At 50.7% G+C, this 27,152-nt stretch overlaps 1 protein-coding gene across 6 annotated transcripts in view; it reads right to left on the bottom strand.

The window, feature by feature from the left end:
- The window catches only part of RRM2 (ribonucleotide reductase regulatory subunit M2), a 26,471-nt gene extending 3,656 nt beyond the window's left edge, over positions 1-22,815 (bottom strand). For 2 of the 6 annotated variants that reach the window (XM_073896993.1, XM_073896992.1), the window contains exons 1-12: positions 22,634-22,815; positions 22,466-22,540; positions 21,949-22,092; positions 21,562-21,678; positions 20,878-21,011; positions 19,118-19,212; positions 18,856-18,989; positions 17,353-17,457; positions 17,153-17,266; positions 14,463-17,075; positions 4,910-5,012; positions 4,453-4,520 (exon numbers count right to left, since the gene is read on the bottom strand). In XM_073896993.1, coding sequence (XP_073753094.1) covers positions 16,923-17,075; positions 17,153-17,266; positions 17,353-17,457; positions 18,856-18,989; positions 19,118-19,212; positions 20,878-21,011; positions 21,562-21,678; positions 21,949-22,092; positions 22,466-22,540; positions 22,634-22,741 — 1,179 coding nt within the window. In that variant the 5' untranslated portion in view covers positions 22,742-22,815 and the 3' untranslated portion in view covers positions 4,453-4,520; positions 4,910-5,012; positions 14,463-16,922. Of the gene's footprint in view, positions 1-4,452; positions 4,521-4,909; positions 5,013-14,174; positions 14,285-14,462; positions 17,076-17,152; positions 17,267-17,352; positions 17,458-18,855; positions 18,990-19,117; positions 19,213-20,877; positions 21,012-21,561; positions 21,679-21,948; positions 22,093-22,465; positions 22,541-22,633 lie in introns of all 6 variants that reach the window. The other 4 variants (XM_073896991.1, XM_025867730.2, XM_073896990.1 and 1 more) reach the window with 3 other exon arrangements.
- Positions 22,816-27,152: the final 4,337 nt, after the last annotated feature.

Here is a 27,152-nt window from a genome sequence, read left to right as displayed (position 1 = left end):
GCAGGGGTGGAGTGGGGGGGATGCCCTCAGGGCTGGCTGCAAGGTGTGGGCTACCAGGCCTCCAGAAGAGGGTCCTTCTCATGCACTGGCTGAATGAACACACCACCCAGCAGAGGCTGGGATGGAAGGCAGATACAAAGGCCACTCGTGCCCCTTCCCAGAGCAGTGGTCCCCAGCTAGCGCGATGTCAGGATTGCCAGGGAGCCTCAAACATGCCGAGGCCCAAGCCCCTCCCCCAGCTACCCAGCTTTCATCTGGGCATGTCCCTCAACTTTGGTCAGCTAGTTGCAAGAACCAGGAGCAACAGGGGAGATGCAGGAGAGAAAGTAACTGTGGGAGCTGGTCTGGAGTTCAAACCCAGCTTCTTGCCAGCTATGCGACTTCAGACCCCTACCTTGACCCCCCTGAGCCTCCTCAAATATAATAAGTGTACCTCCCAGAAGTAGGTGGGGATCAGGGATAAGATACATGACTATTCAGTTTGGCATGGCTACCTAGGAATGTGACGAAGGGGGGCTGTCATCACTGCCTACCCCCCCCACCCCAGCTGCATTGATCCTTGCGAGTCGACTGGGCTCCAGGACCACCTGCCACATCTGGGGATTCAAGTGTGAGCCGGGGGGATGGGGGAGAAGCTGGCCGTGTCGACAAGGGTTGCCTTGGATCCACGGTCCCAGCTTCCATGAGACTATTCTGGGTCCAATTCAGAATGCCTGGCTCCTGGCTCAACGGGCTTTGTCCCAAAGATGTAATTTCTATTTTGATTCCATGCGACATTTAATGAAATGACTTTCAGACACCACGCAGCATGTCTGAGTTATGAAAGCACAGCTTTTGGATTCCCCAACACGACACCATCACGGGCCCCTCTCGTTGCTTCAGGGGCTGCTCCACGGTTCCTGAAGGGGGTACGCTGAGCCTCCGGATTCGAGGCGCTGCGCACAGCCCCAGGGCCCAAGGCCCGCCCCGATGGAAGCTGCCCCGTCCGCCCCAGGCCTGGCACTGCCACCCCCGCAGTTTCCCAGCTGGGCAGAGACAGCAGCCTCTGCCCGGGCTTCCTCCCTCCAACCCAGCGCTGTTCAAACTGCAGATCAGAAACGTTCAGGGGGATGGGAAATCAATGCAGAGGGTTGCAAACAGTATTTTTAGAAAAACAAATGAAACAGAATAGAATAGAAAACACTGGAATGCATTGCACATGGCTGGAGTGACTGCGTCCTGGCATCCTGGGAGGCTGTACACGGGTCTTTGTAAAATAAAAGACTTGACAGAATGCAGCTCCAATCCACTCCCTCCAGCCTCTTGGAAGTGCACATCTGATCTGCTTACTCCTCCACTAAAACTCACTGCAGGCTCAGGGACAGAGTTCAAATCCCTCAGTGTGACACTGAAAGCCCCCAAGACCTGGATCCTGTCCACCCTCACCCCCCCACACACACCCAGGAGAGAGCAGGGCCAGGCGGGCCCCCTCGGAGCTCAGCTGACTGAGAGGACCGGACAGGCTGACCTAGTGAGCCGAGTGTGACGTCACTGGGGCCGTCTCCTGGGTGATCCCACGCCACACGCCACCTGCTGACCTCCTCTGGGCCGGGATGACTTCCTAGATTCTAGAGAAGCTAAGGTATAAATATACCTTCTGTTCAAAAGGAAGCAGAAGCCCTACAATTTCTCAACAACTTGGCTATTAAAAATAGGAATTCCACCTACGTGCTGGAAGAGTTTGTCGGGGATCACTGAAGGGCCAGAGTCATGAGGTCACTCACATGTTTGGGGCCGAGGAAGCCGCCGGCCTCAAAAGCTAAACGCTGCAAGAAGGCAGGCAGCTGTGTGCAGCTGGAGCCCCAGCTCCAAGGCCCCTGAATCTCTAGAAGCACAGCAAGGCCAAATGGCACGCAGCCAGCATCCCCATAAAACTCACTTCCCACCACACCACGGAAACATCTGGACAAGCACAGGTACCAGAGAAAATTGAAAAAGGAATAAACTGTGCATTAGCAAGTAGACACAAGACCTCGTCTTGGACCTTGGGAGCACCCAAGGAGATGCCTGGCTTCTCTGAGTCCTCGGAAAGGAGCACAGCCCGGCCCAGAGCCAGGGACACGGGCAGAAGGAAGAGCCAGTATGCCCTGAGGATTCCGCCTTTGGTTGAGGTTCGAGGCCTGGAAGGCCTGCAGCTCAGGGTTATGGGACAGTCTCCAGAAGGCTCTGTGAAGGAGCGGACAGGATGGTCAGTTAGCATCTGCAACCACTCCCAGGTTAGCCAGGCGGCCAGGGGAGAGGAGAAGCTGGGAAGTGAGCCCCATGGTACCAACCACCCCCTCACGGGCCAGAGGCTCCAAAGCATCATCTCTCTTTTTTTTTTTTTTAAGATTTTATTTATTTTTGAGAGAGAGAGAGAGAGGGAGGGAGGAGCACAAGCAGGAGGGGGTGCGAGGGGCAGAGGGAGAAGCAGGCTCCCGGCTGAGCAGGCAGCCCAACACGGGGCTCGATCCCAGGACCCCGGGATCAGGACCTGAGCTGAAGGCAGATGCTTAACCGACTGAGCCCTCCAGGCGCCCCAAGCATTCTCTCTTTTAATCCCCACTGTCATGACCCTCCTGCTACAGAGCGCAACTTCTCACGGGGTGGTCACTCACTTGCTCCCGCATCCACTCATTCATTCGATAAACATTTATGAAGAGAATCCAAAGTTCTGTGCCCATGTCGGGGGCTGGCCAAACATCCTGTGGGGACAGCAGACCCCGTCCCCGGCCTCAGGGGGCTCACAACCTGGGGGTTGGGGGGGACGGTCAGCAAAGTGGCAGACTGGTCCCGTTCTGCACGGCAGACTCAGAGCAGGTACTGCTGCGGGCCAGGGGAGCACAGAGCGCACCCCTAACCCAGCCTGCTAGGGCGGCGGCGGGTGGGGGGGGGCAGGTAAACTGGTCTCCAGGCTGGCACCCGAAGTGTGTCAGGTGGACAGGCAGCAAGGTCCAGGCATGGTAGGGAGCCGCAGGAACAGTGTGTCTGCAGCCCTGAGGCTCAGGGAGGGTCCGCGTGCGGTCAAGGTGAAGCCAGCGGGGTGCCTGGGCTGGGGCAGATGAGGGCTTCATCTTGAGGAGTAAGGGGGGCGTCCTGAGGGCTCTAGCAACACAGTGGCACCACCTGATTTGCTTTCTGAAAGATCATTCTGGACACTGTGTGGATAAGGGACTAGAGGAAGACAGAGTGGGAGTGGGCAGCCTGCCCCTGAGTGTGGCCGTAACCCAGGCAAGGTGGCCCTGGGATCTGCAGGGGGATGGGGCTGCACTGGAGCACCATCTGGGAGTGGATCGGCAGGGGGCACTGGGGGGCGGTGAGGGCGAAGGGAGGGTGCGAGGCTCCCCCTCCTGACCACACGTGGAATAGCAGAGCCCACACATGAATCTCTGACCTAGCTCCTAGAGGCCGGGGTGCCATTGGCCCAACAGACGACCAGCATATCTGGGGTGCAGTTTGGGGCAGTGTTGGTGGGGCGCCCAAGTGGAGATGTCCAGTTGAATGTTCGGTCTGCAACTCAAAACCTACACTGGGGAGAGCTGCAATTCCACAGACCGGTGTGAAGAGGCCCCAGGGGAAAACCCTGCAGAGCAGAGGAGTGGGGAGCGGGGCGTGGCAGAGGGTGAAGACTGGGAAGGAGACACCCGGAGGAGTAGGTATGGGATCCCCGAGCCAGGGACCCCAGTGAGAACTGAAGGGGAGCCACAGACACAGGGGGCAGCACAATGGACATAAAGGTTCAGAGCCACTCTGGAACCAGCCTGCCCCGCTGCCCAGGCTCAAGTACCAGTTCCTCCCCTTGACTGGCTGTGTGACCTTGGGCAAGCGCTCAACCTCTCTGTGCCTTTGGTCCCTCAACTGTGAAGGGATATTGTAAGGGGTGAATGAGTCACTACATGAAAAGGCGAGCACTACATAAATGCTGGGGGAAAGAAAGCAAAGGTCTCAGGCTCTCAGAGACGCAGGGTAGTGGTGAGATGGGGAGGAAGCCACACGGCGGGAACTAAGGCGTGAAGGGACCCGGGTAGGTGGCAATAGCTGCAGAGATGAAACAGTTTGGGGAAAGGGTGTCACCTCCCAAGGAGGCAACACAGGAAGGAGAGAGAAGCCCAGATGTAGTGTCTGGGAAACCCTCCAAGGGGCCGCACCCCTGCGCCCCCCACCCCTGCCTGGTATGCTGGCAGGGCTGGCTGACTGGTTGCAAATGTCAACCCTACCCGCCCTTCTCCCTCGTCCTCTCCCCCAAATAAAACCGCTCAGGCCCAAACTGAGCTCATCCTTCCAGGACCCTTGGAGCCTCTGACTCCTCTCTCACACACAGGCAACCCCTGATTCGATCCCACCAGCTGTCTTTCCAGCGCAGGCAGAACTTGGCCTGCTTGCCACCTCCACTCCTGCCCCTCACTACCCTGGCAAGTCTCCACCACCTCTCACCTGGACAGCTGTGACAGCCTCCAAGCAAGGCTCCGGCTTCCACTGGTACATGCCAACTGATACCGGACCTACAGAAACAAGAATGCACCTTTGAAAAGGTAAGGCGGATCCCAAACTTCCCATGCTTCTCATTCCACTCAGAATGAAATCCCAACCTGGGCCTACAAGGCCCCACAAGACCCACTGTGCACACACACTCCCCCCTCCGCCCACTGATCCAACCCCAACCCCATCCCTCACTCTGCTCTCACCACACAAAAACAAAAATGTCCCTGCCGCAGGGCCTTTGCACTTGCAATGTCAATGCCTAAAACAAGCTTTCCTCTACTAACCATGTGGTTTGTCCGCCACTTCCTCCTCTAGTTCCTCAGAGCTCTTCCTCGACTACCCACATGAAAAAGCATGAGCCCGTGGCCTGCCGCCTCCTTCCTACTTCCATTTCCTTCCCCTGACTTACCACACATCAGTTAGTTAGCTGGTTTCCCATGTCCCCCGTCAGTGCACAATCTCCACAAGAGCCTGGGCTTCATCTGCTTTGTGCTTCGTTGTCTCCTTGGCCCCTGAGCAAAGCAGACATATAGTAGGGTGCTCAGTAAACACAAATTAATGGCCTTTCAACCCCACACCTCACCCCTCCTCCCGACTGTTTTCTGTCTTGTGTGCACTACTGTTTCTGGCCCTGGAACAGCACTCCCCCCCCCCACCCCTCCTTCTTTCCTTCCCAACAAGAACAGGTAGGGGTCCTTCCCCTGCTCTCTACCCCCTCCCTCCCTAGACCTAATCACACCCTCATCTGTGTGATCTTGGGACACAGGACCCTTAATCACATGCTCTCTTGACTCCAAGACCAGGCATCAGACACCAGGCCCCCTTCATTCAGACACAAGCAGAAACCATCTATACTCTGAGAGCTGAGGCCTCTGTGGCATAACCAGGAATGCAAAAGAAGATGGATCCTGCCCACGGGGGTTGACAGTTTCCCCGGGGAGGCCACAAGAATAGAAGGGCCGTCATCCCAGCACAGCCTCACACCTGAGGTCCTGGCTTTGCCACCTGCACACTTAAGCCCTGGGCCCAGGAGAATGTCTCATAAGCAGCGGAGCGGGACTTAGCTGGGTCCTCTGGGCTCCAAAGCCCAGGGTTTTCTGAACTGAAAGGGGCTTCATTTTTTTTTTTTTTTTTGAAAGGGGCTTCAGATCTGGCCCCCTGGCTGGCCATTTTGGACGGAAGCAACTGGCTCCTGGTTTCCGATGAGATCCTCAGCCTCCCAGGCACCATCCAGAGGTGATTGCAGAGGAGTGGGCGCACACGTGAATCACCAGCACGGCCTTGCGCGGGGCCGTGACGTCTCTGTGACTCAGCCTGCACGCTGCAGGGCACTTCTGGGGACAGCTGCAGGGCTGGCCCAACCCTCCAGGCACTGGGGGGGGGGCAGGGCGGGAGGGCACCTGCCATCTGCCCGGGGAGCCGCTGCCTGAGTTTCCACAACCGCTCTTCAATATTTATTACAGGAAAATTAAAACAGAAAAACAGAACAGAAAGAAAAACTGCTCACTCCCACCTCCCTAAGACAACTGTTTTCATTTCTCCATTTGCGATACCTCCTGTTTTTATCCATATGTACACATATTTTTATGTCATTGTAACCACGGTACACATAGAATTTATGTTCTGCTATTTTCATTGTCTGGTATTCTGTAAGCTGCTCTCCATGTGGCTGCATGACCTTCATTTATTTACCGTTTATAATTGACAGGTTAGCACGCCCTTTAGAGATAGGACATAATTCGCACACCCATTCCCCTTTTGCTCAGCATTCAGATTACTTCCAGCTCTAACTCTAACTGGAGATGGAAGGCTGAGTCCCCTTTTAAAGATTTCAAAATGAATGGGATGATGCAGCCATTTGGCGAGCATTGGTGGAGAACCTTCCACCTGCAAAGGGCAAATTGAGAGCAAGTCACAGTGCCTCGCATGCACACTCCACACAGAGGCACAGATACGAACCCACTGACAGCCAGTGGTCCGCTCACCACCTGTCCCTGCCCCCACGCCCGGTTCCTAGCCCTTCCATGGCTCCCCATGGCTGCCAGGTCAAGTAGAGGCTCTTCAGCATGGCACCCCAGGTCCTGCCCAACCACTCATTACAATTCTCTTTGATTCCCACCAGATGACTTCTACACCAATGTCCCCCATCCCCAGATACGGGGTGCCCTCTCTTGCCTCAGGGCTTTGCAAACCCAGGTCACCCCTATTCCCGCACATCTGACTCACCCTCCACGGTGCCACTTGGCATCCCCTGGTCTGTGAAACCTTTCCTGCCTCCCCAGGGCCTGGCATCCTCCTCTGTACCCCACAGGGCCCAGGCTGACCATCTGAGCCCTTAGTGCCCTGCACCAGTGGTGTGTTTGTAAATGTTTAATAACCAGCTCTCCAGAAAGGGACGCTGAATTGTAGCACTTACTAATTCCCATGGTGTAAATACTCCCACCAAAGCTGATTCCGAACCACCAAATGCTCAGCAATACACTGTTCTATAGTTATTTCTACCATATGTTCTATAGTTATTTCTACCATAGAGACATGAGAGGCATGAACAGCCTCAGCAGCACTAATGTGTGGGGAGATAGGGTTTGAGTATTTCCCATATTTCTCTTTCATATAATTTATTTAATTTTAGGCTTACATAATTTACTTTTTAATAATGGCTGTATTTAATAACCAGCGCAGTGTTAGAGCTGAATTGTGTCCCCCTAAAATTCACACGCTGAAGTCCCAACCCCCAATGCCTCAGAATGTGACTGGTTTGGGGATAAGGTGTTTAAGGAGGTAATTGAATTAAAGTAATCATAAGGGTGGGCCCTGATCCAATCTGACCGGTATCCTTGTAAGAGGCGATAAGGACAGAAAGACAGAGGGGCGACCGTGTGAGGACACAGGGGACGGCCGTCTGCAAGCCACGCAGAGAGGCCTCGGGAGAAACCAACCCTGCCCACAGCTTGATCTCAGATTTCCAGCCTCCAGAACCGTAAGGAAATAAATTTCTGTTGTTCAAGCTGCCCAGTCTGTGGTAGTTCCTCACGGCAATCCTAGTAAGTTAATATGCTCCCAAAATTCCTATAAATTTAGGAATTTGTTCTCCTGCCCGTGCTTCCTGGCTCCTGCCCGTTATTGACCATCTACCACTTTCCCTTTTCCTGACTTGACTGTGGACCCTCAAGAGCAAGGTCAAGTCTCGGAACTTCTGGGTGGCTCAGTCGGTGAAACATCTGCCTTCGGCTCAGGTCATGATCCCAGGGTCCTGGGATCGAGCCCCGCATCGGTCTCCCTGCTCAGTGGGGAGCCTGCTTCTCCCTCTGCCTCTGCCCCTCCCCACTGCTCTCATGCTCGCTCTCTCTCAAAAAATAAATAAATAAAATTAAAATCTTAAAAAAAAATAAAAAGAGCAAGGTCACATCTCACTCATTAGTCACCTAGTGCCTTCTGGAAAGATCCAAATAGAAAATATTTCAGCTCTACCTAAATACGGCCAGTCGCCACATTTCTACTCTGCCACGTCAGCGTGAAAGCTGCCGGGACGGTACACACATGAGTGTGCTGTGTCCCAGGGAGACCATCTGTGAGTGCTGAAACGTGGGTTCATGTCATTGAGACATGTCACGAAATATTCTGTTGATACATCTTTAAAAATTCTTAGCTCAGAGTCCGTACGAAAACAGGATGTGGACCAGATGTGGCTCCTGGGCCTAGTTTTTTGAGCCACGACCTTCAGTGTAGCCCCTGCAGCCCCCACCCCCAGCACAGGGCCAGGCACAGGAGGAGAGAGGCGAAGTCAATGCTTGATGATCCAGGGATGAAGAAACGAAGGTCAGCCAGCCAGCTCACAGGCTCTCCAATTCAGCTAGCAAAGACCACTTCCAGGCAATGTCATGAATTTTTCTTTAATGCAGAATTTGTTCTAATATGCAAGGGAAAAAAAGAGCTTTCTGAAACATAAATCTCTCCCTGCAAGGTAGACCCATCACCTCTTTGTTGCCTCTAATCTTCTAAGTGATCTCTCAGAAATAAACATCTAGCACTTCTTCCATTAATAATTTCTATTTAATGAGCATCTCAAAAATGTGCCAAATCAAACCTATGAGGACAGAACGTCTGATCAGTGGTTACCAGGGGCTGGGAGGGGGAGGGAGAACGGGGAGGACAGCTGATACGTGCAGGGTCTCTTTCTGAAGGTAGAAAAGTGTTCTGAGGTTGACTGTGGTGGTGCTTACACAACTCTGTGAATACATAAGAGCCAGTGAAATGTGCACTCTGAATGGGTGAATTGGATGGTCTGTAATTATATCTCAACAAAGCTGTTGAAAAAGATACACCAGGCGTTAGTCACCTGATTCTCACAATGACAATTTTTTAAAAATATTTTACCTTTTCATCTCTGCACCCAATGTAGGGCTCGAACCCACAACCCCGAGATCATGTGTGGCAAACTCTACCGACTAAGCCAGCCAGCGCCCCTCACAGTGACAGTTTCTAAGCTGTCCTGTCCCTGCACCGATAGAAACAAACAGGCCCACTGTGGTGTGGAGATACAGCTCAGCGACTGAAACTCAGATCAGCCCAAGGGAGGCCAGGCCAGCCTCAGGCAGGCACTTGTTTGCACACCTTCCAAAGCAAACGTGTCCTGGACCCCTGCAGGGGTGGCGCCCCCCCCCCCAAGTGGAGGGGAGGCACAGTGCACCACACACAGGCAGCTAGTTCCCAAGCTCTTTCTGGACACAGCTGGAACCTTCCTGTTTTCCATCTTCAAGTTCAGTCATTGCTCCCCACCTCGTTACTAAGCCCGAGAATCCAAGTAGCTGTGTGATGCATGACCCCTCCTCAGCCTTCACAGGGCAGTGCAGCCTCCGAAGGCCCACGGCCTCATCTGGGAGTCGCAGGCAGAAGCAGGTTGGGAGTGGCTCCCTGGGTCCAAAGCCTGGGCCAGTGACGACTGGGGAGACTCCTGCCCAGATGGGCCACCTGGCCTCGGGGACAGTGGCGAGGCAGAGCTGGACAAGGGGAGCGAGGACACGATGCCCTGCTGAGCAGAAGCAGTCTCCTCGGGACCAGAGTGGAGGCCTAGGGTGCCTGTTCTCTCATAAAGGGCTGTGGGTAGTAACAAGAACATGGCCGTGGGGCCAGGACGCCTGAGTTCCAGTCCTGGCTGGCCACTGTGTTTCTACCTGCGGTCCTCAGCAAGGCCCAGGGCCTCCCGGAGCCTCTGGGACGCATCTGTGAAATGGGGCTAATCATTCACGCTCCCCCCACCCCACCCCTCCGAGTGGTGGTGGATCCAATGAACTCAGGGCTGTGGGTTCTGTTCGGGTCTGACTTGGTTGCATGTGGCACAAATGTCCTGATTCTATTAGGACTTTATTGGCTTACTTAAGTGAAAAGTCGGGGGAGTAGAATTCAGGCATGGCTGGATTCAGGCAATGAACAAGGTCACAAAGACCCCGTCTTTTCTGAAGACCCGCAGATCAGCTCTCCTGTCCTGACTGTGGGCTCCTCTTGACAGACACGGCAGCCCCATCCCCTCTGCACCCCGTGGCATCTGGAACAGCAGGGGCTGTGGCCAGGGGGCTTTGGACAGAGGGCAAAAGAGGTCAGTCGGTGGGTGGCCTCTGAAGGAAAAACAAGGCTTTCCAAGGCCCTACCCACTCCTGAAGCAACTAGTCAATGCCAGGAGAGACAACAGCTCCCCTCCCACCATCTCCACCCAATTCAGAGTGCAGAATGGAAGGCCTTCTCTGGGGTGCCTGGGTGGCTCATCGGTTAAGCGTCCAACTCTTGGTTTCGGCTCAGGTCATCTCAGGGTCGTGAGACTGAGCCCTGTTTCAGACTCCGCACTCAGTGGGGAGTCTGCTTCAAGATTCTCTCCTTCTGCCCCTTTCTCTCACTCACACTCTCTCTCTCAAATACATCTTAAAAACAAGAGAGAGAGAAAAGGCCTTCTCTGGGTCACAGGCAGCCTTGGTCCCGCTCCTATAAACTCTCAGGTCAGGCCACACCTCACAAGGCTCAGCCCGCCCCAAACTGGCCTGACATCCCCACTCGGCAAGTCTTGCCACCTGCCACCACCCAGGCCCCAAGCCCTTGCCTTGTTCATCCCGTTAGTTCATCCCTTTTAGTGTGGCCAAATGGTGTCCCTCGCAGCGTTCTCATGTTGTCAACAGCCAATAGGTTACACCTGCCCAGCCCACACTGGGCCCCAAAACCCCCCACCCTGGACACAGGAGGACCAGGCACCTTCTCATGTCTGGTACGAACTCGAAGGAGACAGAAGTTAAAGGCTGGGCTCCAGGTTTGAGCTGCCAACCAACTGCGTATAGACTCAGAGGACTCTTTGAATTTGGCATAAAAGCAAACAGGGACAATGCAAAGCACTAGGAAGGATAAAAAACAGACTGTGACTAAAGAGGATTAGATTAGAACCACAAGACAATCCTCCTTTGGCCACCATGTCCAGCCGCCATCAGACCCTGGGAGGTAAGATAAGGCAATGCCCAAAGACCCTGCAGACAGAGAAGCCATGCGGTCAAGTACAAAGTTACAACTGCTTCTCCCCAGATCATCCCTCAGGTCCGAACTTCCATTTCCAGTAAGCTTTTTTGCCTTAAAGTCCTTTTTCCTTTTAAGTGTCACCCACCCAGGGCTTTCCCCATCCTTCCCACCCTTTCGCATTGTTAACTTTCAGAAATAGCTTCTAGCTAGAATTCTTCTCATCGAATCTTAAGCTTCTGTGATTTAACTGGTTTGTCTACCCGCATTTATTGGGCTTATTGATCTTATCAGGATTTCCATTTACCACTCTCTGCTTTTTCTCGTCTTTTCTATTAGACCGATCACCTGTTCAATACCCCTTCTCTGCCACTTTGAAAGTGACACACTCGCGTGTTCTTGTAAGCAGGACTGTAGACTTTTCACAGATCTGGTGAACCCGCTAGCCCGCTCTTATTTACAGCAGGAGGACCTGCCCCCACTGTCTCCCTGCTACGTTGTCCAGTATTCTGGGTCCACTTGATTTTTTTAAGATTTTGTTTATTTGACAGAGAGAGACACAGCGAGAGAGGGAACACAAGCAGGGGGAGTGGGAGAGGGAGAAGCAGGCTTCCTGCAGAGCGGGGAGCCCAATGTGGGGCTCGATCCCAGGACCCCGGGATCATGACCTGAGCTGAAGGCAGACGCTTAACGCCTGAGCCACCCAGGCGCCCCTGGGTCCACTTGATTTTATCCATGATTAGATTCACTACAAGGCTACCCATTTCTTTGCCTACTACCCTCCTTTTGGTTCAATTTTCTCCTTAAAGTGTATTCTTTAGTCCTTCTTTTGAAGAGGGGGTAGGAATGAACTTTGAAGCCTTACTTCTGATTAAGTTGATTTTCTCAGCATCTCAAGATTTGCTTCCATAACCTTTTGGCTTCGACTGTAGTGCTGTTGAGAATTTCTGCCTAAAAATTACTCCTTTATAGATCTACCATTCCTGTAAACTTGAATGACCTTTGTCCGTATGCTCTGCAGATTCACTACAAATGAGCCTAGGTATGGATTTATTTTCATTTATCTGACTTGGGATTCCTTGCACTTTCTGACTTAAGTCACTTCTAAAACATTGTCAGTCATTATCTCTTTAAACATTAGCATCCAGTCCCTCATGGTAATAAGACGTCCTTTAAAAATAACATGCACCCCCTTCCATCCTCCACGTCTCTCCCCCATCTACTGGATAATTCCATCAGGTCCCTTCCCATCAACAATTCACCCTCAGTTGTGTCTCCTCCTTCTAAGCATCTTTTTCTTAAGTTCCAAAACCTTTAATTCCAGTAGTTTTATTATAGTCCTAGAAATTGTTGGAAGTTTTTAAAAAAATCTGCCCACTTCTTTAGAGTACACTGTTCTTAGGGTTTTCATTTTTTTCCTTCTGATCCCATTGTATCATCTATCATCGTAACAGGAAGTTCTTGGAGTTTTAAAGAAATCTTTATTTGTAGAGTGTGTGCGCAGGGAGAGGGGCAGTGGAAGAGAATCCCAAGCAGACTCCCCACAGAGCCGGCTGAGGGGCTTTATCTCAGGACCCCAGAGATCACGACCAGAGCCGAAATCAAGAGTCGGAGCCTTAACCGACTGAGCCACTCAGGCGCTCCAGTTCTTGGATTTTTTTTAAACTTTTGTCTTCTTTTCTTAAAGATTCTATTTATTCATTCGACAGAGAGAGACACAGCTAGAGAGGGAAGACAAGCAGGGGGAGCGGGAGAGGGAGAAGCAGGCCTCCTGCCAAGCAGGAGCCTGACGCGGGGCTCGATCCCAGGACCCCAGGACCATGACCCGAGCCGAAGGCAGACGCCCAACGACTGAGCCACCCAATTGGATTTTTATACCCATTATTCCTACATCCATGTGGTTTCCTCCAGTGTTTCATAATTTGTAAACGTGAACGCCATCTTGGAGAATCACATGCACCCAGGTTGGGGTTATGTATGTCTCTAGCCGACAAACTTGTGAGAGGTGCAGGCCTAGGGTTTTGATTTTTGGAGCCTAGGAAGATGAACAAGCTTATCCTTCCCACCTGGCCAGTGGGATTATTTCCTAGTCCCATCTCACTGGGGGTCCTGGCTTGATAGCAGGTTCAGGTTCTAGCTCCTCCCCTAGTGCAGGTCAATCCCTCCCCTCCAGATCCAAGAGGTATTTGGTCCCTCAACCCCCAATTTCTCGAAGAGATGAATAACCAACCCCCAGGGCTGCAATGAGCCCAAGCTTTCCCAGTCCCTGTCTTTGTTCCCAGCATCTGAAAATTCCTCTTTCTTAGGAAATCAATACCCACTTAACTTTCGTGATCACTGGCAGGTGTTTGAAGCTGGGAGGGTGTTCAGGTCACCTCAGTCCACTCTCTTGCTGGAACCACTCCAGTCCTTAGAACCAGGCAAGGGGACTGTGGTTCCTGAAACTTACATCCATAGCGGGTTCAGCTACTCTCATCAGAAAATAACCAGATGTGAGAATCCACTCCCAGGAATGGCAGGGGCCACCACTGATCACATTCTTTCTCAAGTACCCAGAGTGCACCAAAGTAGCCTCCTCTACAGAAGTGGGAGGAGGGGGGAGATGATGGGGTGTGCTGTCAGCTTTCTCTTGGAACAAGCCAAGCCATACATACAATCCTGGTCCCTCAAAGCTACAACCGCTCCGTATTGCAACCGTATTGCTATGCAGAATTAAACCACTATCAGGATCTCCAGACCAACAATGACAGAGCTATGCATCCGCACTAGCACACAAACAGCCAGTAAGCTCCCTGGCCTGATGGCCTTAACAAATACCCATCCAGTTCCAGCTGTGCAAGGAGCCAGCACCCAAGTCAGATCACAGGCAAGCAGACAATTCTGACTGCGTGACTTAACCACACTTAGCTGATGCAGGTCCAGTAAGTGAAGTACGGGAAGCGTGTTCTAGGGCGGGCAGCTCGCACAGGGGGATGGCAGGTGTAGCAGACTGTAGGGGGCCCACAGGGAGGCTGTTCGGAGTTGATCCTGACAGCATGGCTGCCCCAACACCCCCACTGGGTCTGCCATCAACCTGACATCATAAATCAAATGACATTCAGCGAGCCCTTGGGGTATAAAGGCAAAGATCTCTGCTAGGTTCCTCTAAGACAGAACACACCTGCTCCCCAGACATTACCCACCCCAAAATACTCAGCTCCAATTCATTTCCTCATTCACCAAGGCCTGATCCTTGGGGGCCTCATGCTAAGACGGGGATGGATACAGACGTGGGTATCCCTTCTACGTGAGCCTTTACAGGAAGAGCAGGGAGGGAATCTGGATTAGCCCCCCATTCCCCTCCTCCTCCACAGAGAAACAAGGTCACCCCCCTGCCCTGGCACCTACACCTCTCCTAAATGCTCCCATCCACCTCAAGTTCTCCGCTGCTCGTTCCCTGCTCTGGCTCACTGTCTAACAGGTTCACTCACGCATCAGCTCCCTCCTTGAGAACGTAAGCTGCACAGGGACGGCTAGGCCCCCAGCCGCACCTCCAACACCTCAGAACGGTGCCTGCCCGGCAGCTGGTTGTCACAGATACCTGCATATCGAAAGTAGCAGGATATACAAGGTAAGGATTTCAAAACGGCTTTAGGAAGGTGGGCCAGGAAAGGCCATTCACAGAGAAAGGGGCCAATCCAAGCCCATAAAGAAGTCCACGCAGCTCAATTTGATGAGGAAGAGCAAAGCTGGGAAGACCCTTAGCCCCATCTGGTCCCCACCCCCATCGTTTAACAGCTGGGAAAACGGAGGCCGGGTAGCGGCTCGCCCAGGGGTGTTGGGAAGTTAAGCCCCCTTGACCCTGGCCCACAAACTCCAAGAGAAGCACAGGGCACGCTTTTGTTCATCACCTCTCAGGCATTAGCGAAGTCCCCTCCCCCAAATGGATGAAAAGCAAATGAACGCATACACCTTCATGAAAAAGACTTTCTCGTTTTTTCTTCCTAAACCGAAATGCAAATTAATTTATCAAGGAACGGACATAAGAACTGTTCATTTAATCCCTGTGCCACATTCAGTTTTTAGACTTTGAAATGCTTGACTAAAATCTGCTTCCCTTTAAACAGATCAGGAAACTGAACTGGAGTTGGCAAAAATGAATCCTTCCACTAATGCACTAACGGGGAGGCCGAATCCTGAAATCGACTTCCGACTTCCACCTGCACCTGACATGCGAGGCAAAACAGTTTATTCACTTTTGTGTTGCACAAGTGTAAGAACCACATAATCTGGATTTACTTTAGGTAACAATAATTTAAAAGATAGAAAGCCCCTGTTACAGAAATTGTTAAATTGACTATTTGACAATTTATACAATAAATGAAAAAACTGACAATAGAACAGGCCAGTGATCAGCCAACACAATACAACAGGTTAACAAATGCAGCCAAAGGATCAGTGCGTATCATCCACCACCTTCCACCCAACATCATGGCTGGGCTGGGTTTTTGGGGGGGGGGGGTCCTGGAAAGGAGAAGGCAGCGGGAAACAAAGGCAGGTCGATTCAAACTAGCCCTATTAAGTATATTATACTATCAATCTAAAATTACGATGTGAATAGAGCATGTGTTAATATAGCTCACGCAACTCAAGTTTTCTCCTGAAGGTCAGCAATCCAATAAGGTAAATGCTCAGATTGAGGCAGATGCTGGAAGTAACTGCACTGAATTCTATCTGCTTCAATCGTGAACTGCACTAACTGGGCAATTATTTCAAACTATGAACCACAGATATAAAAAGACATACACAGTAAAAAAAAAAAAATAGTTCTAATTTAAAAAACATTTAGTAAATATAAATGAAATAGGGCAACAGTACCTACTTACAAATTCGACCAAATCGGAATACATGCTCAGCTTTTCGGGGAGCCAACTTCAGTCCTGGTTGTGCCACTTAATTGGAGCAAGATCCTCAGTGGGGCATTTTGTGCAAGGATGATTGGAAAATCAATTTACAATATTATCTCAGATCCTAGAGCTAAGGATCTAAAGATCTTCGTTAAGAGCTTGAAGTTGGGGAAAATAAGAGGATGCTGTCCCTCTCACGCCCCCAGGTGACCAGAAGACAGCCTGCATCACACTTCAAGCTCCAATGATTTAAGTCAGAAGCGCCTTTCCCCTCGCTCTCATTCCACAACACTCGACCTGGCCTCCAAAATACAAACCACAACCTGTCTTCTTTGTGGCACCAACTAGCTAATACCTAGGTATGTGCAGGGCTGACTTTGAAGTTGATCAAAGAGCACATCCATTCATTCTAGAAAATAAAGAACAGAAATAACGTGCTTGATCTGCACAGGTTTGACAGACTTTGGCCACCTAGTAAATTCCAGACCAGCTCCCATTAGTGGTCAATAGAAGGCTTTGCATGTGGGCTAGAAACCAAATTAGGTTAAATCAGGCCTTTATTTCAACAGTACAAACTCTGTTTATTTGTATGTAAAGTGCCAGTTTTATATACAAATCAGTAAGTAAACTTTAAAATCTGCTTTGAAGCACCGAGGCTGAGACCTCCCAAGGGCCTTTGAGTAACTGACTGATTAATCCTGCTGGATCTGACTCACTCCAGGGTCCACACATGTTGGGCCCTGACTGCCACTAAGAGCCACGGTGAACTCACCGACAGCCAGCCTGCCTGCAAAAGCCAAAAACGGCCAAGGTCTTTCCTAGGAATCTGAGTAGCTTTTGCCTATGCTTCTTTCTAGGTGAGACAACTAGCATCACTAATCAACAGGCTTGCTTATGAGGTAGCTACACAGTTTTAACAATACTATTAATGAACATTATTAATTCATGGTGTAGCTGGTTCGATGCACTTCAAGTAGCTGATTTTTTTTGGATGAGAAAGGGGAAAAACAAAATCAGCAAAATAAGAGCACATCTTCATTTCTCTTAGAAGTCAGCATCCAAGGTAAAAGAATTCTCTGTTGGACTTGACATCACTCCCATCCTCTGATACTCGCCTACTCTCTTCTCAAAGAAGTTAGTCTTCCCTTCCAGTGAAATATTCTCCATAAAGTCAAATGGATTTTCTACTTTGAAAACCTGAAAAGGTTCACAGGAAAATTTAAATACAGAACACCAGTATCAGAAGAACCAGAAGGCTATAAACAATACTTTACCTTGCCAAAACCTAGCTCCAGCATAAGTCGGTCTGCCACGAACTCAATATACTGCTTCATTAACGTGCAATTCATCCCAATGAGCTTCACAGGCAAGGCCTCCGTGAGGAACTCCTAGAGACCAAAACAGAGCTTCTCAATAAAATGGAAGCATCAAGACACCTTCTAGCTGGCACGAGAGACCCTGATGCAACACCCACCTGCTCTATCCGAACGGCATTAATAATTATTTCCTTCACTCTCTGCTCGGAAGGTTTGTGGACCAGGTGTTTGAACATCAGGCAGGCAAAGTCACAGTGTAAACCCTAGAAGAAAAGGTTTAAGATCACTATTAAAACCAGACTTGTATCAGGGCGCCTGGGTGGCTCAGTCATTACGCATCTGCCTTCGGCTCAGGTCACGATCCCAGGGTCCTGGGATCGAGCCCCGCATCGGGCTCCCTGCTCGGCGGGAAGCCTGCTTCTCCCTCTCCCACTCCCCCTGCTTGTGTTCCCTCTCTCGCTGTGTCTCTCTCTCTCTCTCTAACAGACAAATAAATAAATAAATCTTTAAAATGAAAGAAAAAAAAGAACCAGACTTGCATCGTTAACGCGAAACAGGAAATGGCTTTCCCCTTTTCTGCACTCTCCTCCCTACACCTTGTGTGGCGGCAGTTTAAGCACTTCAACGGTCAAAGGGAAGAGGGCTTCAACTGCCATCTCCTCTGCAAAGGTCATGGCAGGTTCGGCTGCACCCAAGGTCCTCAACACTGCTCCCCTGGGGAATAACAGCAGGCCAGGTCCGGTCCCTGCTGCCCTGTGTGGTAGCCAAGGATGGGGTAGGACTTCTCAAACCATTCTTCCTATATCTGTGAGCTCCCGTTTTGCCACTATTCCCAGCAGGAAAAGCAAAACTCGGCGACCAGGCTAGCTGGTTGTGAGATTTACAGCCTAATGCTCGGGAAATCAGTAACACAATTTCCAGTGAATGGAGTCTACGAGTCTTAGTGCCAAGTAACCCTGATCTTCCTATAACAGAAGGAAGAGCTTCTTATAAAGCAAGACCAACTGATCTGCCCACTGGGCTCCAAGTATGGCAGGGTTCATGGCCCTGGCCTTGCCAACTGGAATTAAATTAGAACACCTGGACATCTTCACCTGCCCTTCCAGTTTAATCCAAGTGCACTCAAAGACATAAACTGGACCAGAATGGATTCTCGTTCTTCACTGGGATGCTTATCGACCAACTCTGAAGTACAGTAGAGTCATACAGAATACTGGGCAAAGAGAACATAAAACACCCCATCACCTAGGGTGCACCAGACATATAAAGGTATTGAGAGGGCGCCTGGGTGGCTCAGTCGTTAGGCGTCTGCCTTCGGCTCACGTCATGATCCCAGGGTCCTGGGATCGAGCCCCGCATCGGGTTCCCTGCTCTGCAGGAGGCCTGCTTCTCCCTCTCCCACTCCCCCTGCTTGTGTTCCCTCTCTCGCTGTCTCTCTCTCTGTCAAATAAATAAAATCTTTAAAAAAAAAAAAAGGTATTGAGAACACAAGTACTTCCAGTAAATTAAAGCATTTCATTTTCTGCCAAGTACGGATATGGCTGAACTCACATGTTAAACGTGGGATATCAGGCTATCTTTTATCTGGAGTTCCCATGAGTGAACCCAAGAGTTGTAGATGTTTGGGGTGCCCATTAACCTGTTATGTGAATTAGACTCACCTCATCTCTGCTAATAAGTTCATTGGAAAAGGTGAGGCCGGGCATCAGGCCGCGTTTCTTGAGCCAGAATATCGACGCAAAAGAACCAGAAAAGAAAATTCCTTCCACAGCAGCAAAAGCCACAACCCGTTCTCCTGTGAAGAGTTAATACTGACATAGTTCTAGCTAGCAACCGAGCACGTGCGCAAGGGGGGGGGGCCACAGAGCAGGGACGTCACTCAGAGGATGAAGCTCAGGGGGCGCGGGGCCGGGGGGTCCTCACCGTAGGCAGCCTCTTTGTCCCCAATCCAACGCAAGGCCCAATCTGCCTTCTTCTTTACACAAGGCATCGTCTCGATGGCGTTGAAGAGAAATTCCCTAGTAGACACCCAGAGCGTCAGCAGTTACAGCAAAGACCTCCCAGCACAAACATCCGGAAAGCACCACTGGGGCCAAGGCCAAATTGAGCCTCACATTGAAATGTTTTCTCATTACTGTTTTTGCTCCCCCTCCAGTGTTCTTTTTTAAAATCTCAACATTCACTTGGTTCCTATTCTTTAGTTCAGAGGGGATCCCCGAGATCTACTAACATTAGAAGTCTTAGTCCATTACACCAAGAGCATTTATCAGCTTAATTGTATCAAGCCCAGGTCATGACAAAGTTCACAGGCCCTATCTTTGAACTTGAGAAGCCATAAAGTCTTAACCGCTAAGACTACTTCAGCTATGCTGACCATTATCTGGCTAGATAGCACCTTCCTCACCAGACTACCATCAGGTCAATTATATGGGCCCCAAATGCCATATATATATATAATAAAGCAATTAAAGCCAATAAACTGAACAATCTGGGCTTGCTTCCTACCGTAATTCTATGCTACGCTGATGGTTCCAGATCAGGAAAGCAAATCAACTGGCCCCCCACTTACCTGGGTCTTCCTTATTACCCTCTTCTGCCTCCAGTGTAACCCTGTGCCCTGCTTGGGAGTCTACAGACTGCCCAGCCTGTGCCTTATCAGGCAACCTTGTTCTCTGAAGCCAAGGTCATCAGACCATATGGCTCCCTTCATTCTCTTTCCCTGTCTACAACCTGAGACCGGGGCCTGCCTCTCCCTAGCTTTTTAAGCTCAATCACCACACCTTCCTGATCCTGCCCCTTCTGGTTATTTATCTGGGTCATGCCTATCTTTATCTTTCCTCATTTCTGCCTACAAATGTGTTCAAATCGTCCTACCCCCCCCCAGTCTCCCCAATCCTGCCAGCGCTTCCAAGCCACCACTCATTTTCCCAAATCACATTCTTCCTGGTTACCCTCAAGAGCCTACCTTCCAGCCCTACCACTTCTGTTCCATGCAAGACTCTCATCCTGAAGCTGACCTCAGTATCTAGACCACTCAGACAGCCATTTTTAACGTTCTCCTCTCTAATCTTAAAAATGTACAATGGGCCTGAAGCTACCTTTCTTTCTCCTCTGTGATCCCATGATGCAAACCATCTCTTCACACAGTCCCGTGCCTAAGGTTCATCTAACAGTAAACTGCAGCCTCTGCTTTATTATGGAATTCCTCTCACTCACGCTTCTAGGTCTGATTTTCTGTACTGTATTACGAGCTCTTGAAGAGGAGAGTAATGTTCTACTCGGGTGCACCCTCCAACCCCTCCATTTTGCCCCAGCTTCCCACTGTAGGTTAACAGATTGCCCACACGAGTACAAACTGCCAGACCTAGGATTTCATTCATCGTACACGGCCTCCTCGGATGTGTTTTGTTTTGTTTTCAAAGAAAGGCATTAGATTGAACGACCAACGGTATACTTCCACTTCTAAAAATGGAGTAACCTCAGAACTTCGTTTTTAAGTGACTTGCTAATAAAGTGGCTGTAGGCCTCTTCCTCAGAGCAGACGGGAAAATGGGTGGTAGAAACTGCTTTGTCTGCTTAGTCACTTAAGAGTCATTCTTCTACCCCTATGTAAACTCAAAAACTTGAAATAACATAACAATTAGTGAGTCCTAGACATGTTGGCAGGCCACCCAAATACTCACCTTTCTTTGGAATCTTTAATGTAAGTGTCAATGAGGAGACTGTACATCTCAGAATGGATGTTTTCCATGGCAATTTGGAAGCCATAGAAACAGCGAGCTTCTGTAATCTGAACTTCTTGGCTAAACCGCTCCACCTAGTGGTAAAACACGTCACAGTTCAGCTTGAGGGGCATCCACGCTGAGGATCCTGGATACATCACACTCCCTTTGTACCATTATAGATAGGGTTTGCATCTATTTTTAGAAACAATACTTCATTATTCTGTGGTAAAGCTGGGCATTTTATGCCATACCGCTCAACTTACAGATCAGGAAATAGTCTATTTTATAGGGAGCCTAAGAACACGCATCAATTCATTTCTTCCTAATTCATGGCACGAAGGATCCACTCACTCTAAGACGTATATAGACTCAAGTTATTAAAACAGCAAAACCACAAATGTCACAGCCACAAGGAGTAAACCTATTACTACCGCTTAACATTGTCTTTGAGCCTTTCAAGAGCCAGTGGGGGGAAAAATTAACCACAGGAAAGAAAGAACTGCAAAGGATATTATAAAACAGGCAACACCATGTAATACAACTACTAGCTTACAACTAGTAGAACTTAAAAGATGAGGAGAGAGAATTAATTTTCTCTTTAATCTTGAAGTGAATGAAAGCAGATGTTTTTTGGAAACTCACCAAGTTTTCATTTACGATGCCATCACTCGCCGCAAAGAAAGCCAGAACGTGGGATATAAAGTATCTCTCCTCAGGCTTCAGGGATTCCCAGTGCTGAATGTCCTTGGAAAGATCCACCTGAAGTTTAGACGTTCACAAGGGACATTAAGCATGCGGGGCCTCACACATACACATACATAATCCTTAAACCTTAAGTCTACCGACACCACTTGATCAAGAACATCCCTCCCATTCCACATCCTCCGTGGGCAACCATCCCCAACCACCCCCAGGAGGAACAAAGAGTATATTTCAAGCAAGTTACAACCACCACTGCAGGGGCTTCCTCTAGGGCTGGGGGCAATGCTTAAACTTCCTTTTAAGTCTCCAGCTCCTGACTCTGATTACCTCTTCAGCTGTCCAAAAGGAAGCCTCAGCTTTCTTATACATCTGCCAAATATCATGGTACTCGATGGGGAAGATGACAAAGCGACGAGGGTTTTCTCTCAGTAGTGGCTCGTCCTCCACGCTGGGGTCAAGCACCGTAGTTTTCTGTTGGGCGAGAAAGTAATGAAAATGCTAATCATAGGGGGAGCCACATGAAATCGACATTTTTTCGGGCCTAGTGCGTTCAGTGACCGGCAATCCCGGGGGGTTCAGTGTGTGGGTCAGCTGTCACCCATGTATATCCTACAGAGAACAGAACCGGGATGTGACAGAGGAACAGGAGGAAATCTGCGGAAGTGTAAAGAAGGACAGGGAGGGAATGCCTTGGCGGGAAAGAAGCGCGGGCCGGGGAGTGGCTAGGGTTTGAAACCCTGGAGGAGACAATGAGGCTTTGGCGCCAAGAGGCGGCTGGCGCCCCCTATCGGCAGCGCCCCGCCCCCGCAAGGCCGCTTCCCCGCCGGCTGCCCGGGCCACTCACCGGCTCGGCGGGTTCCTGGAAGATCCTCCTGGCGGTCTTGCTGGCCAGCACGCGGGTCCCGCTGAGACTCGGGGGCTGCGGGGAGACGCGCGGTGAGGGGCAGGCCCCCGACCCACGCCCCCCCCCCCCCCCCCGCCGCCCCGGCCCGGCCGGCCCGTGCGGGCTCACCGTGTTCTCCTTGTCCGCCAGGCTGAGCCCCTTGAGGGGCGAGAGCTGAAGCTGCTGCTGCTGCTGGGGGTCCACGATGGTAGCGAGCGGGACGCGGACGGAGAGCATGGCGGCGGCGAAAGGCGACGGCAGCGGAGGCGGCGCGCAGGTCCTAGGAGCCCCGCGCCGCCCCGCCGGCCTTTAAAAGCCCACCGCGGAGGGGCGCGCACAGGGGGCGTGGCCAGACACCGCCTTCCCATTGGACGCACCGGCCGGACGTCCGCGATTCGAGAGCCGCGCGGGAGCACCGCCCGCCCGCCGCCGGGACCCCCCCCAGGGACTCCCCCGGGCCCCAGGGCCCGCGGACAGGACTAGGGGCGCCGCCGCCTGGGCCCCTGCGGGCCCCCCCGGGCAAGGGCTGCAGTCCCCGCGCGCCTCGGTGGCCGTGGAGCGCGCGGGACTCGCTTATCCGGGAACGGCCCGGAATTGAATAAAGCAACGCGATTGGAGGCCGCCCCCGAGCGGGAGAGGATTCCCCCACCCCTGAACCGTTTTCGCAGGTCGGGGCAAGTGGTTTTGCAAATGAGGTTAGTGCAAATGCCTGGGAACGCCCCTGGCTGCGAGAGAAGCGCGGGGTTGCGACCGTTTGGATACGTGTACCTGGGTGGGGGTTTAGGGGTCCTCGAGTTCCGGCAGATTTGTGGGAGGGTCGGTGACAGCCGTGCTGCCTAACGGTTAGGGCCACTGGCTACTGAGTCCCGCAGTGCAGTTGCTGTGTCACTTGGACGTGTCACCTGGCCAAAAGAGTCAGTGCCCTCCTTGGTATAATGCGACTGGTCGCCGGACCTACCCCGTGGGATTATTAATAAAAGATCAATGCGATAATTCTTGTAAAATGCTCAGTCCATGGTAAAGCTGAGTTAAGTAAATGCCAGGGAGGGCCTTTGGTGCAGTTTCCCACTGAACTTGTGTCTGCTGTCAGGCCACTGTCCCCAGTGTCAGCATTTTTTAAAATTAGAAACTGAGCAGAAAGATTGAAGAACTGGGAATCCATGTACAGCTTATTGGGCATCAAGTAGCCTGAAGAGGAGATTGAAAACCTGCATTGTCATGAGGGTGACATGACTTTATTAGCGCTTTTCATTTTACTGTGTTTGGTTTTTCAGATTTGCCACAGACATTTGCCCTGCAAGTGGCAAAATGCCAGGAATGAAGAGAAAGAAGTGTTAGAATCCGAGAAATAAATGATCACCGGGGAAAGTTCCAACATCTGCAAACACTCTTAGGGCTGCCCCTAAGAGAAACACTGGACTTTTTTTTACAGACTTTTCTAGATACAATAAAGAGGTCGGAGGTAGGGACGATCCCCTCCTCACATGGGTCTGTTTCTTGCCTTTCGTAGTACCACATACATACTGTGTTTAATGTATTCTCAGGCCTCAGAGAAAGATTAATGACAATCATTTCTCTTAGACAAAGCAACGACTAAAACTTCGGTCTGGCATCCTTAGTTTTAAAGCAGCTCCCAGACGTGGTCAATTCCACCTTCCTTCAGCATCCAACTTCAGGAAATGGGCATTTTTAGTGATGATTTTATGGCCGATAAAGCCATTATCATGTCTCAGAAAATTACCAAGGATTCCTTGGTACCCTCTAATACCCAATTCACATCCCTATCTCACATCATCAATAACCGAAGTGCTCCTTCCCGTTGCTCTTGGGCACCACGTGCTTTTTCGCTTCTGTTATACTCTGTGTGTACAGGAACCGTAAAGTATTACTCTGTAAGCTAGCCAGAATTTATGACTTCGCGTCCGCTTAACTTTTTCCTGACTCCCCAAATAACCCATGTGCGTGGTAGAGAACTTGGGAAGACGAGTGGTACCACGAGGCAGAAAGAAAGGTCGCCATTCTCCCCTTCACTGCCTGCCAACTCTGAGTCACTTGGGCATGTCCCGTCTTGCCTCCTACGGATTTTTACTGCTCTCATTGCACAGGAGGAAGCGGGCGCGGTAAGTTACGTGGCTCTGCCCAGAGGTCACTCCCAGAGGAGACCGCCGACCAGGGCTTCTGGCCCGCAGCGCCTCCCCTCTAGCCCTGGGGACCGGAGAGAGAAGGGCGTGCAACCAGACCGGGCGGCCCAAATCAGCTGGACAGGAGGCCCCCAGAGCGGCCAGGCGCCCGGTTACCTGCGGTTCTTTCTCATTTCCCTTCGGCGCCCCTTTGACATCTGCTCCACGATTGGTTGGCCAGAGAGAGGCTCCGCCCCCGACTTCGGAGAGGCCGCTCTCCTTTGGGCTCGAGCTCCCCCGCCCGCCCACCTGCAAGCCCCGCCCCCACTCCCGTGGCCCGCGCTCCCGCCGCCGGGCCCCCAGCAGTTGCGCCTTTACTCGTCCCCGGGCCCCCCCCCCGGGGGGCCGCTTCCCCATCCTCCTACACCCGGCGCAGAGAAACCGGCCCGGGAGCTCAAGCGGTTTTCTCAAAGCCACTGCTCACTCTTACCAGACACCCGGCTAGGGACTGTCTATTAACACTAATGACGACTGCCCCCGGGCCCCTGGGCCCCTGGGCCCCTGAGCCAGGTGCTTGGCGCTTTCAATCCGGACAACTGTGTGGGGTATTTTTGACCCTGTTCTTCAGCTGAAGGAAGTAAGGCCAGGGAGGCAAGGAGACTGTCCAAGGTCGCACAGCTTAAACTTCACAGCTAGAACTTTTCTCCCCCAACTTTTTATTTATTTATTTTTTTGGTTAGCTACAGAGGTAGAATTTAATGGTTCATCAATTGCATATAACACCCAGTGTTCATTCCATCAAGTGCCCTCCTTAATGCCCATCACCCAGTCACCCCATCCTCCCCACCCCCCTCCCTTCCCGCACCCCTGTTTGTTTTCTAGAGTTCAGTGTCTCTTAGGGTTTGCCTCCCTCTCAATTATCTTATTTTTCTTCCCTTCCCCTATGTTCATCTGTTTTCTTTTTTAAATTCCAGTATGAGTGAAATCATATGGTATTTGTCTTTCTCTGACTGACTTATTTTGCTCAGCATAATACTCTCCAGTTCCATCCACATTGTTGCAAGTGGCAAGGTTTCATTCTTTTTGATGGCTGAGTAATATTCCATTGTAGGTATATACCACATCTTTTTTTTTAAGATTTTAAGATTTTTATTTAAGATTTATTTTATTCATTTGCACGAGAGAGAGAGATCACAAGCAGGCGGGGGTCAGAGGGAGAAGGAGAAGCAGACTCCCTGCTGAGCAGGGCACCTGACCCAGGGCTCAATCCCAGGACCCCGGGAGCCAAAGGCAGACACTTAACAGACTGAGCAACCCAGGCACCCCTACCACACCTTATATCCATTCATCTGTCGATGGACATCTGGGCTCTTTCCATATTTTGGCTATTGTGGACATTGCTGCTGTAAACGTTGGGGTGCATGCACACCTTTGGATCACTGTGCTTGTATCCTTTGGATAAATACCTAGTAGTGCAATTGCTGGGTCGTAGGGTAGCTCTATTTTTAACTTTTTGAGGAACCTCTGTACTGTTTTCCAGAGTGGCCCTATCAGCTTGCATTCCCACCAGCCGTGTAAGAGGGTTCCCCTTTCTCCACATCCTCACCAACATTGGTTGTTTCCTGACTTGTTAATTTTAGCCATTCTCTCCCCTAGCTTTTTATTAGGACTATTTCAACAGACACAAAAATGGGAAGAATTCTCCAGTGTTCACCCACCACCTAGGATTCAACAGTCCTTTCCATTTTGCCGTATTTTCTTTCTCCCCTTCGGTGGGTGTATGAGACTTTTGTTTTTTTCTGGATCATTCGAAAGTGGATTGCAGATGCTATGCCACTTTGCCCCCCGGTTTTTCAATATATTTTGGCAGGTAGCTCCCAAAACTAAGGACACTCTCTAACAACCACGGTAGGATATTCACGCCTAAGAAAGCTAACATTAATTCCCTAGTATTACCTAATATCAAATTTTCCCAGCTGTTTCAAATATGTCTTTTAAGTTTGTCCATTTTAAGTGCACACATTACATTTGGTTATTGTGTCTTTTTGTTCTCTTTTATTTAGAACAATCCTATTTCCCCGCCCCCGCCCCCCATGCCCCCGCAACAACATTGACTTTTTGAAGTTCAGGCCAGTTTTCTTGTAGAATGTCCCGGCCTCAGTGTGTCTTCATGGTGTCATTTAACTTGTTTTGCTAACCCCCATATTTACTACAAAATGGGAGTTTGATCTAAAGGCTTTACTAGATTTAGCTCTTTTTTTTTATTGTGGTAAGATATACGTAAGCCAAGATTTACCATTTGAACCATTTTCAAGGGGCAAACCAGGGCCGTTTAAGTACGGTACACGGTTGTGCAACCATCAGTCACTGCCGTCCGTCTCTGGAACTTCTTCCCCAACCCGAACTAAAACTGTCCCCGTTAAACACTAGCTCCCCATCCCCCCTCCCATCAATCTCTCATAACCACCATCCCAGTTTGTCTTTATGAACTTGACTAAGTACCCCAGATAAGTGGAATCTTAGAAAAT

This window comes from Callorhinus ursinus, unplaced genomic scaffold, assembly GCF_003265705.2.
Source record: "Callorhinus ursinus isolate GAN/ISIS: 27379988/994484 unplaced genomic scaffold, GSC_fseal_2.0 scaffold10, whole genome shotgun sequence".
In the NCBI taxonomy this organism is placed as follows: Eukaryota; Metazoa; Chordata; class Mammalia; order Carnivora; family Otariidae; genus Callorhinus; species Callorhinus ursinus.
The sequence above is the reverse complement of the archived record's forward strand: the minus strand, read 5'-3'. Positions and strand labels throughout refer to the sequence as shown.